Source organism: Elgaria multicarinata, chromosome 15 (genome assembly GCF_023053635.1).
Source record: "Elgaria multicarinata webbii isolate HBS135686 ecotype San Diego chromosome 15, rElgMul1.1.pri, whole genome shotgun sequence".
Classification (NCBI taxonomy): Eukaryota; Metazoa; Chordata; class Lepidosauria; order Squamata; family Anguidae; genus Elgaria; species Elgaria multicarinata.
Window position 1 is genome coordinate 25,779,769 of NC_086185.1, and position 14,088 is coordinate 25,793,856.

The 14,088-nt window shown below is 42.1% G+C and overlaps 1 protein-coding gene across 1 annotated transcript in view; it reads right to left on the reverse strand.

Moving 5' to 3' along the window:
- LRCH2 (leucine rich repeats and calponin homology domain containing 2) overlaps window positions 1-14,088 on the reverse strand; it is a 49,778-nt gene that overhangs the window by 7,737 nt on the left and 27,953 nt on the right. The window contains exons 13-18 of the mRNA XM_063142031.1: window positions 12,991-13,059; window positions 11,893-11,941; window positions 9,500-9,619; window positions 2,430-2,474; window positions 1,855-1,905; window positions 832-889 (exon numbers count right to left, since the gene is read on the reverse strand). Of these exons, the coding sequence (XP_062998101.1) occupies window positions 832-889; window positions 1,855-1,905; window positions 2,430-2,474; window positions 9,500-9,619; window positions 11,893-11,941; window positions 12,991-13,059 (392 nt within the window). The remainder of the gene's footprint in view (window positions 1-831; window positions 890-1,854; window positions 1,906-2,429; window positions 2,475-9,499; window positions 9,620-11,892; window positions 11,942-12,990; window positions 13,060-14,088) is intronic.

Below are 14,088 nucleotides of genomic sequence, written 5' to 3' on the forward strand. Positions count from 1 at the left end.
AAAGTACAGTTTACAAGCGTTTCTACTGGCAAAACAAAAAGGCATTTGTGTTAAAGCTAAGTTCAGTCGACGCAAAACTGTTCCCATGTCACGTTAGAGTCAGTAAGCTGTTTTTTTCCCAGAGCTTCAGAACTGGATGTCGCACACAGAACATTCTGAATTTGCGTAAAGCAAAGGAAGCAGGTGTCTTACTGCGTTATTTACGTATATTCATTAAACATACATCCTACCACTCCCAACAAATGGTACCCAGGGACATGAGTCGACAGAAGGTATATCTCCAGATGTGTTGGACTTCAACTCCCAGAAGCCTTTGCCAGCTTGGCCAATGGTCAGGAATGCTGGGAGTTGGAAGTCCAAAACATCTGGGGATCTAATTTGTGCCCACCTATCTACCCAATGAGACTAACAGCAATAATATAAATGCAACAAATATTTCAAAATAACTTATAATCCGATTTAGCATACAGAACCAGCAGTGTGGAGAAGTAAAATTATTCTGATCAGGAGGAGAACAGCTGGTCCAAATAAGAATATGAACTATTTTATTTGCGGCATTTATATGCTACTGACTATAATAAAATGGAGGATTTAGTGCAGTGGCTACTTAATTCTCTTAAGATAGTTTGTGAAGGACTCTTACCAGTTTTTGAAAATCTTAGCATATAAGGCTGCGCTGGTATGTGTTTATCCTACACTTTGCAAGAAATCTACAGCAAGAAATTGTTTCCCTTTGATGATAGCAATTCTACCCTTCCAACACATCCTACTTTTAAAACATCTGTTTTCCCTGAAACCCTCAGAAGTTCAGCACGTGGACTGGAACCTCACCTGATCTGGGCTTCAGTCCAAAAGGACCATGAGAATTGCCATCTGCCCTTTCATAATCCTGGGGGGTGGGGGAGGGAGAAAGAAGGTGGGATATTAGAAGGCTACTCATTACAACTGAAAAGGCACTCAGGATTTGTTTTCATGTGGTAAGTACCTGTTCCCTGAGATTAAAAGGTTAATGTGCTTTGTGGTGTGTGTGTTTTTTAAACTTAGATGGTAGAATATAACTGTCATCTTGGCCCTGTGGGGAAGAAGAAAGAGCAAGGGGACAGGAGCAGGCAGAAGAAACATCATGGTCTGCTCCTGTTGGACTCTCTCTCTCTCCTCCCCCACTCCCTCCTCCCTCCTCCTTTTCCTTGTGTGTCATGTCTTTATTAGACTGTAAACCTGAGGGCAGGGACTGTCTTTTTTGCTAAGTATAAGCCGCTCTGAGAGCCTTTTTTGGCTGAGGAGCGGGGTATAAATATGATAAATAAATAAAAATAAATAATGTTCGGGAACATAAGAAAGCACAACTGCTCACTCATTTCTCCCTTCTGGCAGCTTGGATGCAAGTTCACCTGTCTGGGCAGCCCCAAGGAAATGAACCCAAAGTTGCACAGAAGAACTGCCCAGGGAAAACATCTTATCTAAAAGGGACGGCTGCAACAGCTTATGAAATTTTTAGACCAGTTTAGCTAGGGCCAAATTATGTGCCAATAACACACAGCTTTAGGAGAAAAGAAAAATGGATATCCTTTAAACATTTCCTCTTCAAAAAATTATTCAATAACATTTTTTTTAACAAGGAAAAAAGGAGGCAACTTAAGAAGTTAGAAGCCTGAAATTTTTTTTTCTGCTTCTTTCTGATATTCACTGCAGCTAGTATATAATATACTCCGGATAATTCTTCAAGAGAATTCTTACTGTGCAGTCTCCTCCAAATTCACAAAGAATGACATGTTCAGTTGAGATCCACATATTAGCAGGTAGAGAGGACACGGACACACACACTCACACACACACACACACACAGACTAGTACCTCGGATGACACAGGAGACTGTGGTGACACATTAGTATTATCACTGTCTTGCTAAAAAGAAACCAAAAAGATGGAATTATAAGATGGAAGTATGCTTTTAACAGAAAAGTTTGGCATGAGATTATGAAAAGGCATACAAACAAATGTATTCTTTTCATAAAACATTGGACACTGTGTGGATTAAAAACATAATAAATAAGTCAACATGACTAATTGTGTGTACATAAACAAAAAAGCTAGACAGGTACATGCTCAGCGATATTAAAATGGGGGATCTGGAAAGTATCTGAACTTTGATCCTACTATGAGTAGAACAGTACATCACTTTAACACTTGCAGTTTATTTAGTGCTGTAACTGTAACTCAGCAAAACTGCCTATTGGGCAGACAGGATTCTACGGTGGTGGTGGGGACAACCCACAGACAATACACTAATCCATCATTGGTTGTTTCGGAAAATAAGCCATAATGGGTTCTTTTGTTGTGTGAACCCAGTCATTTAGTCTAACCCATCAATTAGATCAATATATGTTTCATTTTGTCGTATTTTTTCCCCTATTAAAATCCTAACTCACCTCATCATTTTCATTTCCACTTGAACTCTTCCGAGAAGACTTGTACTGAAAAGGAAAAAGGGTTTAATAAATTGGTAACTCAGTGAAGACATGTGCATTCTCCTAGGAAGCCACATAGATCGTCCCATCAAAGGAAATTTCCTTCGACCATTCAAACGTGTAATGAAAACAAACTCTTCCCCAATCCAGATGTCTGTGCTAGGTTAAAAAATTGTTACTTGGTAAACTTTTTGTTTGTCAAAACACCATTCTGAATAACCAACCGGTTGTCAAAACACCATTGAGAATGGTGTTTTGACAACTGAAATATTTACCAAGTACCAAGGGTAAGAATAATACATCAACTTTTAAACTAGCACTCCTTTGAATAGTTGGAGGAAACTCCTTTAGTAGAAGTAAAAAAAAATTGTTTCAACAAATTGTACAGCATTACAATTATACAAAGCAGTCAGAAGCTGTCTCTAAACTAGGCTGGGCTTTTTTGATTTCTGTCTGAAGCCATAGCCCATGACCAAACCTCCCTACTGTGTCACTTCGTCTTCCTTGAAAAAAAATACAGAGGATGGAGTCATGTGGACATTTTACAGTGGCGAAACTGACATCACTGGTTGCTTCTCTTTGGTGTTGTAAGATGTGACTTAGGGACCTATACGTACAGTCGTGTGAAAAAGGAAGTACACCCTCTTGGAATTGTATGATTTTACATATCAGGACATAATAACAATCATTTATTCCTTAGCAGGTCTAAAAATTAGGTAAATACAACCTTAGATGAACAACAACACATGACATATTACACTGTGTCATGATTTATTTAACAGAAATAAGGCCAAAATGGAGAAGCCATGTGTGAAAAAGTAAGTACACCCTTACTGCTTCCATAGGAATTAAGATGCTAAGTAGCAGACAGGTGCTGCTAATCAAATGCCCGTGATTAATTGATCATCAGCAAGTATGACCACCTCTATAAAAGCCAAAGTTTTTTCAGTTTGCTGGTCTGAAGCATTCAGGTGTGTGTTAACACAATGCCAAGGAGGAAAGACATCAGCAATGATCTTAGAGGAGCAATTGCTGCTGCCCATCAATCGGGGAAGGGTTATAAGGCCATTTCCAAACAATTTTAAGTCCGTCATTCTACAGTGAGCAAGATGATTCAAAAGTGGAAAACATTCAAGACTGTTGCCAATCTTCCCAGGAGAGGACGTCCCAGCAAAATCACCCCAAGGTCAGACCGTGCAATGCTCAGAGAAATTGCAAAAAACCCAAGAGTTACATCTCAGACTCTACAGGCCTCAGTGAGCATGTTAAATGTTAAAGTTCATGACAGTACAATTAGAAAAAGACTGAACAAGTATGGTTTGTTTGGAAGGGTTGCCAGGAGAAAGCCTCTTCTCTCTAAAAAGAACGTGGCAGCACGGCTTAGGTTTGCAAAGTTGCATCTGAACAAACCACAAGACTTCTGGAACAATGTCCTTTGGACAGACGAGACCGAAGTGGAGATGTTTGGCCATAATGCACAGCGCCACGTTTGGCGAAAACCAAACACAGCATATCAGCACAAACACCTCATACCAACTGTCAAGCATGGTGGTGGAGGGATGATGATTTGGGCTTGTCTTGCAGCCACAGGACCTGGGAACCTTGCAGTCATTGAGACGACCATGAACTCCTCTGTATACCAAAGTATTCTAGAGTCAAATGTGAGGCCATCTGTCTGACAGCTAATGCTTGGACGAAATTGGGTCATGCAACAGGACAATGATCCCAAGCACACCAGCAAATCTACAACAGAATGGCTGAAAAAGAAAAGAATCAAGGTGTTGCAATGGCCCAGTCAAAGTCCAGACCTCAACCCGATTGAAATGCAGTGGTGAGACCTTAAGAGAGCTGTGCATAAACAAATGCCCTCAAACCTCAATGAACTGAAGCAACGTTGTAAAGAAGAGTGGGCCAAAATTCCTCCACAACGATGTGACAGACTGATAAAGTCATACAGAAAACGATTACTTCAAGTTATTGCTGCTAAAGGTGGTTCTACAAGCTATTGAGTCATAAGGTGTACTTACTTTTTCACACATGGCTTCTCCATTTTGGCTTTATTTCTGTTAAATAAATCATGACACGGTGTAATATGTCACGTGTTGTTGTTCATCTGAGGTTGTATTTACCTAATTTTTAGACCTGCTAAGGAACAGATGATTGTTATTATGTCCTGATATGTAAAATCATACAATTCCAAGAGGGTGTACTTCCTTTTTCACACGACTGTATGTAGCAGATGACGGGTTAAGTTCTCACTGAGGTGGCAAACCTGTGCCTGGCACAGAGCACTTCATACTGTGGGTGGGACACAGATGAATGAATGCTTCTCTCTTCAGAAAAATAAATAAATCATTCCCCATAGAAAAGCAGATGCCTGGAGAAGTATTCTATTGTAAGGCTGGAATCCTACACAGACCTATATGGAAGTAAGCCCTAATGGACAGAACCCTGCTTGCAATTCAGGACAGCTGCTATCAGTTAGTGTCATTTGGATTACTGGATTACTCGCTTGGATTACTGCAATGCGTTATACGTGGGGCTGCCTTTGAAAACGGTCCGGAAGCTTCAGCTGGTACAAAACAGGGCAGCCCGTTTACTAACAGGGACTGGCCGGCGAGATCACATTACACCAGTCCTTTTCCAGCTTCATTGGCTGCCAGTCCAGCTCCGGGCCAGATTCAAAGTGCTGGTATTGACATTTAAAGCCCTAAACGGTTTGGGGCCAGGTTATTTGAAGGAACGCCTCCTCCCATATGTACCTGCCCGGACCTTAAGATCATCTACAGGGGCCCTTCTCTGTGAGCCCCTGCCAAAGGAAGTGAGGCAGGTGGCTACTAGGAGGAGGGCTTTCTCCGCTGTGGCACCCTGGTTGTGGAACGAGCTCCCCAGAGAGGTCCGCCTGGCGCCTACACTGTACTGCTTTCGTTGCCAGCTGAAGACCTTTTTATTCTCTCAGTATTTTAACACTTAATTTTAACTTAAATTTAAATTTTACTGTTTTAACTCTGTATTTTAATCTTATATACTTTTAATGTTTACTATTTTTAAATGTTGTAAACCGCCCAGAGAGCTTCGGCTGTGGGGCGGTATATAAATGTAATTAAATAAATAAATAAATAAATTATATCAATTTTGCTGCGTGGTTTTATCCTGGTTGTGCTTTTTATATACTGTATTTTGTAATTGTGCTTTTAACCTGTTGGTTGTTTTATTGTGGTTTCAATTTTTGTGAACCGCCCAGAGAGCTTCGGCTATTGGGTGGTATAAAAATGTAATAAATAAATGCATAAATAAATTTGTAGTCTGCTTTGAATGTGTGATGTTTTATTGCTTTCATCTTACATCCTTTTTGTAGATTTACGTATCATGACTTAAACATCCAACGATGCCAGTTTCATAATGGAGGACATTTAACTTTTCAGTTCAATTTGAAGTTTAGCACAGACACTGCAATTATGTTCAGTAGGTGCCAAAGAAAGTCTTGTAGACTCAGAAAGCAGGCAGACAGTGCCACCTCGTGGCAAGTTCTTACTTTTAAAATTAAGCCAAAATTTAAAAAGGTCAAAGAGGAACGCCAGTATCTGAAAGATCTGGACAATCTTCAGCGGTCAGAAATAATCACTGATTAGGTTAGGCGATATCAATCATGTCAAGGTAATTACCCATATCCCATCCTCAGTATAATTGTATGCATTTAAATAGTCTGGGAAATGCCAGAGGTTTGAATCAATAAGCATGCTGTCTACAAAAGGCCAGACCAATATAGGAATAAGAGACGTGTCTAGGTGTGGTTAAGCAAACATTCTGAATGTCTGATCTAGTATATGGGGTTGGCAGTAGGTCATGACAAAGTGATTTTTGAAAAGGACTGGATACTTTTATGGAAGACAGTTGGGTGAACAGTTATTAGTTAATGCTAAAAACATACAGAAACTCCATATATGGGGCAGTAGTCTTTTTATTACTAGTTGTCAGGAACAGAATGACATGCTTCCATCAGGCCTTGCTTGTGAACTCTGAGGAACATCTGGCTAGCCACTATGGGGGGGGGGGGCAGGCTGCTAGACTGGGTGGATCTTTCTTCAAATTCAACAAAGCAACTTCTAGCTCTTTTCCTGCTACATTGTGTGGCAGAGGAGGCAAATCTTTCATATTTGCATCATTTTAACTGTGCTGCCTAATTAGGAGATTCTATAATCAAATGCCTCCAAGAGGATTCTGGAATTAAAAATAAGATTTCAATGGATAATGCAAGACTCTTTGGCCTTCTGACCCGTGAGTAATAAAGGTGTCTCCTCTCTGAGGCTTTGCCAGATGAGAAGCAGCAATGCCACACCACCAGAGATTGGCACCTTTTACTGATAAGGAAAGAATCTAGATAAGGAGATACCAATGTTATATTTATAGTTATGTCTTCCACTTAACATCGTTAAAGGAAAGGAAAGGAATCTCTCGTGCAAGCACTGAGTCATTACTGACTCTTGGAGGGACGCCAGCTTTCGCTGACATTTTCTTGGCAGGCCTTATAGCGGGGTGGTTTGCCGTTGCCTTCCCCGGCCGTTATTACCTTTCCCCCAGCTAATTGGGTACTCATTTTACCAACCTCGGGAGGATGGAAGGCTGAGTTGACCCAAGCCGGCTGCCTGAAACCAGCTTCCGCTGTGATCGAACTCAGGCCGTGGGGAGAGTTTCAGCTGCAGAAACTGCTGCTTTACCGCGTTCCATAAAACAGTTAGCTAGATAATGAGGCCAGAAGGACCATCAGATAAGTGACCAGAAACTGTAATCCAGGTCGTAAATACAACAGATATGAAATACAAAAACAAGCTCACAAGGCAAGGTGACATCAAAGAATTCTTAGATAAGAAACAAAAATAGTAGTAAAAACAGTTTGAACATATTACATAGTAGGGATGTGCTCCGCTTCTAATCGGACCGGCGAATTAGAAGCGGAGCGGGGGGCTTCGCCTGCCCTTAAGGCGGAGGCAAAGAGGATTGAGGGGCCGGCGGAGCGTGGCGAAGAGGATTGAGGTGAAGGCGGATCCTTCGCCTCGATCCGGAGCTCCGCCGGAAAGGTAAATGGGGTTTACTGGGCACTGCCGCTGTCGCCCATGCGGCAACAGCGGCAGGGCCCTGTAACCCCCCCCCCCGCCCTCCTCTCCCTTACCTGCCTCCGTCCGCGGTCCGTCGGCGTCTTCAATTGAGCCCGCGGTTCAACCAGGAAGTCTGGGCCGCGGCCCAGACTTCCTGGTTGAACCGCGGGCTCAATTGAAGACGCCGACGGACCGCGGACGGAGGCAGGTAAGGCCCCCCTCCCCCTTGGTCCCTTACTGGGCTCTGCCGCCGTCGCCGCACGGGCGGCGAGGGCGGCAGGGCCCGGTAAACCTCCCGCCCTCCTCTCCCGGCCTTACCTGGCGCCACTCCCCTCCACTGCGGAGCTCCGATTCGGAGCCCGAGCTCCGCGGCAAAGAGGAGCGGAGTATGGGCAGAGCGGCCCGACCCGAAATTTTCGGATCGGCCCGCGGGGCGGAGCGGGGGGTCCGTGCACACCCCTATTACATAGCATCCAATAAGTATATACGAGATACTCAAAGCATGCAACAGTGGGAGCTTTCCTTTGGGATCAGTTTCCCCAAGTATTGCCTGTAGAATCAACTTGGTAAGCTTGTTATTATCATTGAGAACTAGCAAATGAACTTGACTCTGTTTAGAAGCCTCATTTAGAACAATGTTAAATGTTTCAAGTTTTTGAATTTATGCATGCACAAGCTCTTGTAGTTAATATTGTTGTGCTGATATTGTTCTTTGTTGTATGATGAGCCTTTTATTACAATCCTAAACTGGTTTTTTGTATTCAAACCACTCCATCCCAGAAATCTCACACACAGTTCTAGCTCTCTTCTAAGCAAGAGGCCCATGTGCATACACGCACACGCACACGCACACGAGCACACACACACACACACACACACTCTAGTAATCCTGCTACCATTGAGGAAACAACGACCTGTCTCAGGATCGCCAGATGATGAAAGGCCATAATTAAGGCCTCAGAGGGCCACTTAGAGACCACAGGTTGTGCACCCCCACTTTTCAGCATCAGGCTTGTCTCAGCTTCTTCTACAATTCTTCTCTCCAAGAATTTTCATCACCTTTTTAAAGCATCAGTGATTGCCTGCAGTTAAGATCAGTCACTTTAAGCTTACCTGTGTAGTTTGTTCAGACTACAAGGGAAAGTGTTACTGAATTAGCATTGAACTTAACCAATTTTTAAAAGTAGTCATTTTTATATTGAAAGTGTGCGCACATGAGAAAGTGGCTATCTAGGAAAAAGTACAATTTTTTCAGAGCAGTTCTTTAAATTATATCAAATCCTAATTTAGAGGATGAAGACTGGGAGAAGTATTTGTTCGCTTAACGGATTTTCTTTCTGCATGCACAGCTAGATCAATCATGTAGCACTTTACAATCTAAAGTGCTCTTTAATCCTCCTCATAATGTGGTCTTTATTCTGATTTTATATAGATAAGGAAATCAAGGGTGAGAAACACTGACTTGCTCTTCCATGGATCTAGGATCTCCATGGGCAATTGGAATACTGTCAAGACAGGAATACACAACCTCCAAATGCATATTCCCCCAAACATGAAAGCTAGATGTATATCAATTCATGGGGTTCTTATTTAAGACAGCCTTCAACAGAGTAAGCATATGAACAAGGCCATGTAGATGTTCTAGCTTAGTATTTCAGCATACTATTTATTTCGAAGTAAGTTATCTGAAATGCATAGTATAAACATTTAACAATGTAACTGAGCTGTCATTCACCAGCAGCAGCTTGCTGGTGAGGGCAGAAATTCCCATTTTACAGTTCTTTGCTCATTGACATTTAGAAGGCATGGTCAGCTATATACCTCAACTGGTGCTTTATTTAATACAAAACAAAACAAGGAAATATTTATTTTATTAGATGTTTAGGCCAGTAATCAAATCGAACATTAAACCCAATTCATATAGTAGTGACATACCTTGAAATACTCTCTTTTCATTTGCTTACTACTCCGTCTCCTATCCTCATTCTGCCAGATAACCGGCTGGATGTCTGGCCAGTGTTGCTCATCTGGATGGTCTTTCTCATTTTCTATGGACTATGGGGAGAAAGAGGTTGTTTTTCAAAGCCAAGGAGTCAACACTGCAATCTTCTGGTAAGAGCCAGCAGTTAAGATTTCATTGTGTATATCGACATCCTTAGAGCCCTCTGTATGAACCAGCCCTGATGCCAATAAGTAGGATCTGTTCTAAGCCCAAAGCGCTGAAGATCAGGGAAAAGCTGTGTGAAGGCTGCCTAATACTGTGCCTGCCTAAATTTATCTGCACATTACTTCAGATTTATGAGATAGCAAGGGTGTGATCTTAAAGGGTCTCGGAGTCTGACGGACATCCTATGCAGACCTGGAGGAGCGCAGAGGCAATCTGCATTTTTGCTAGATGGGCTTTTTCACCCGTCTGCAGAATCACCACTTTCCCTTCTCTCCGAGGCCTTACATTTCCAATCAAGAACTTAGATTATATTAGGAACCTTTTGGTTATTGTTAAAATATGGTATTATATCTAAAAGTGTATATATAAGCATAAAAATGCCCACTAAAATATGAAAAAGCCACTAATACTCCCATTTAGAGTACATTGTTGTTAATGTTTTTCCCCCCATTTAAGTGGTCATGCAAACTGGACACAGCGAATGTAGCGGAGAGAAAAAAATATCTGAGGACTGATGGAACACAATGGCCTGGTTCGGACATAAAGCTAGACTATTGTTAAGCATTATGTGAGTGGCCCCAGGCAAGCCTTGCTCATTGTCCAATGTGTTCATGAGGAGATCAGAAGATTTTGTTTTTCTTTAGTGTTATGTCTGGACATAGACAAACTGGTTAGTCTTAACTATGGTCTTCTGAAGCAAGCCAACTTCAAACCATGCTTTCTGATGCTGGGTTGCTTCAATAAACCAGAGTTAAGATTAACTAGTTTAGGGTTTGGACATTAACACTAGAGCATGGGTTCTCAACCAGGGGGGAATTTTAGGGTTCCGGGGGGGGGGGGGGCAATTGGGACCACTATTCAGCAAAGTATGATGTCCTGTAGATTATGTCTTCCTACACATATTAAAAACGTCCCAGAAAATTGTCATGTCGTCTGCAAAAGCCAGGCCTTTGCTCTCTTTTCCCTCCCTCCCTCCCACGCAATCCTAGAAGTTTCAAGCTTCCCATTTAAAGGGGCAACGCAAAGCATGGGAGCTGAGAATGTAAAAGGGGCCATGCTTTGCGTTGCCCCTTTAAATGGGACTAATATAGAAAAAAAAGATTTTCAATATTATATGCATATTATTTGGAATGCACCTTTTGAGTTAGATTATATTCTGAACAATGGTGAAAGGGGGGAATGGAGCAAAAAAGGTTGAGAGACACTGCACTAGAGTGTGGTTAACTGAAAACAGAAGTGAAAGCTTCCAGTCTCTTTGCGGCCATGCTAGAAAGGGGAGGCCATGAGTCAGAGCCTTAACCAGGTTCACAAATGCTAAGCAGTAGTTTAGTGTTACGTCCAAATGAGGCCAACTAGACTGCCACATGGCGAGTCTTAAAATTGTTTCATGTTTCCATGGGAATAGAAAGCCCAGGCTCCCCATGTGCATCTGCTTGTTTGTTTTTCCACATCATAGGGGAGATAGTTTTGCAAGAGTGGGAAAATTCCCTGATTGATGGAGCAAGGCACTCAAACGGCTTGCAGGTGACGAGAACTGTCATGACATTTTGGTTTGCAACAAAGGACAATTTAAGAACAGCAATTTCGGAAGGAAACAATCTTGCCAGGCTCAGTTTTGTTCCTAGATATTTGCATTCATAGACAGAGCAGTCAATTCTCATGTAGATCTTGTATACTACATGTGGCTAAATTTGCCACCACAACAGCTCCTCATTTTTTAAATCAAGCTTTCTAGAACTCAATGTACTCACAAAACAAAGATCAGATCAGGACTTCAGCTTGGTAAACAGACTCCTTGTCACAATTAAAGCAAACCAATACAAATACAAGGTTTACACAGCACAGCACAGGCAATAGCTATTGCAGTTGGGTGAAAAGAAAGCCCACACAAATGTTTGATCTCTCTACAGTTTGAAAAAGAAGCAGTTCATCTGCTATCAAGGCTAGGGTAATGAAAAATGCAATGGAAGGAACACCTGCAATGCATCAGAAGATTAAGTAAATGCAAGAATGAATCATTTCTCTTAAACACAATTTCATTTGGCACAATAAGACAGCAAGTATAGATATAACAACCCTGCCAGCCAGTTAATAACGAACAATCAAACTGATCACAGCTGCCCAGAGAGGTATGTTTGAAACTTGTTTATCTCTGCATTACCTGCCAGCTGTAGAGGGACGATGGAGAGTTGGCTTCATCTGCTGAAAGGCTATATGAAAACATACATTGTTTATTAGACTGGATAGCTTCCTCTTTTAGACTGGTATCTACAATTGAGGCAGGCAGGTTACAATCAGACACATAGGCTGGATTCACACAACACGCTGAACCCTGGGTCAGACAGGTCTTGCCAGAGGTCTCAACAGATCATTTATAAAGGGCTTTTGAAATTAGGTAGAGGGCCGTGTGTAGCCCTAGTGGTGGGCAAGTTGCCCACCTCAGGTTTACAGCAAAGAAAAGTTGGGCTTTTTAAAAAAATTACAGACTGCAGTCAGCTAGAGCCTCTATTAAGGAATTCAGGTAATGTACTCCCAAAGTACATTCAACAGGATTATATTTTTATATCCCCACTTGTCTTTTGGACATCTAAATTCCTGGAAATGTATCCTTGGCAGAACACAGAAGTGTTAATTGTAATGAATAATCAGCTCTGCTAAAGACCTCTGAAAACATAACACCAAGACGAATTGTTTTCTCAAGTACTCAAAAACAGAACACAGCTTTTTAGCTACCTGTTTAACCATGATGTAAGCAGGAATTCAGCTAACACACTGACGAGAAAAATGGTGCCATGGCATAATTCAACATTTTGGAGGGTCCGTGGCTCAGTGGTAGAGTAAGTGCTTTGCATGCAGAAGCTCCCAGGTTCAATCCCCGGCAGCATCTCCAGGTAGGGCTGGAAACATTCCTGGCTGAAACCCTGGGGAGCCGCTGCTAGTCAGTGTTGACAATACTGGGCTACATAGACCAATGGCCCGACCCACTATAAAGCAGCTTCCTAGCATGTTATCTATGGAAGGTTGTCAACATGCATTTTGAAGGCCCATTTCTTAAAGCATCTCAAAAATAGCCATGATCAAGAGCACTTCAAGCAAAGATCAATTTTAGAATCAATTCCCGCTATCTGAAGGTAACATGGAGCTTTCAGGAATGATTTACTTGCCAGACAGCCTTTATTCCCCGCCCCAAGACACCCACCCAAGCTATGACCCAAGAGAGTTCACCCAAATTAATTTAACATAAAAGAAAGCACAATACCTTTTTTCGGTTTCCACAGCCTGTTTTGGTCTGTTTCTTGTGCTTGCAGAGGTAGTGTGATTCAAAAGTCTGAAACCAAGCACACAAATGCACACTTGTAAGCAAACGCCCTGCATGTAGAAATGGCTCACTTTAACTGCATTTGAATAGTTTCAAAGGCCTTAGCTAGACCTAAGGTTTATCCCGGGATCGTCCCGGGGTCATCCCTGTTCATGTAAATGACACACAGGGGATCCCGGGAGCAGGCAGGGACGACCCCGGGACAACCCCGCGATAAACCTTAGGTCTAGCTAAGGCCTTAGTCTTATTTTTACTGAAACCTTGACCAAAGTTTCTGCAGTCTTATCTACCTAATTCCTGCGCTCTCTCTATGCTAAGGGTTTCGGGTGGGGGGTGGGGGGAATAGTATGCTCTCATACTATCTCCTATTTTGAGCCTGTTGCTCTGGAGTTAGATGGCCAAAGGAGAAGGCAGGTGAAAATCACTGTGAAACTATCAGTCTGGTCAGAGGACAAGCGAGGAAAATAGTAGAGAATAGAAAATATCAAAACTCGATGGGACAGGGACAGTGAGGAGGAGAGATTTAGAACAGGAAACATGACAGAAGAAGAGAATGTGGAGAAATAGGAAGCTAGTAGGGTTCACCACCGCTAGAATATTATCTGAACTCTATGCTGCCCTATTGTGAATACTGGGGGCGGAGATGGTAGAAACACTTTGACCTAGCAGTTGAGAGACAGAAGATGTAGAGCACTCCTAATCCCTGTCTGTTTTTGCATCTGACGTGTAAATATGCCCAAACAGATTCGGTTTACGAGTCCTGTACTGGGCATAAGAATTTCCATAATTACGATTTTAACCACGGATGAAGGGGGCATGCAGGCGCACTACCACTGCCCTCAAAATGTTTCCCTGGTATCAAGAGTTTATTTTGATACCAACGTCTATATATGAAGGGCCTCCATTTTCACCAAAGACTGCTTTTAAAGACCTTGTCCTCCTGTGTGGAATCTCTATCCTCAAAAATACATTTGTATTAGAATTCTGGAAGTGCTTGGAATTTTGTTTTCAAGAAACAATTAAGAAAGTATCTAATTC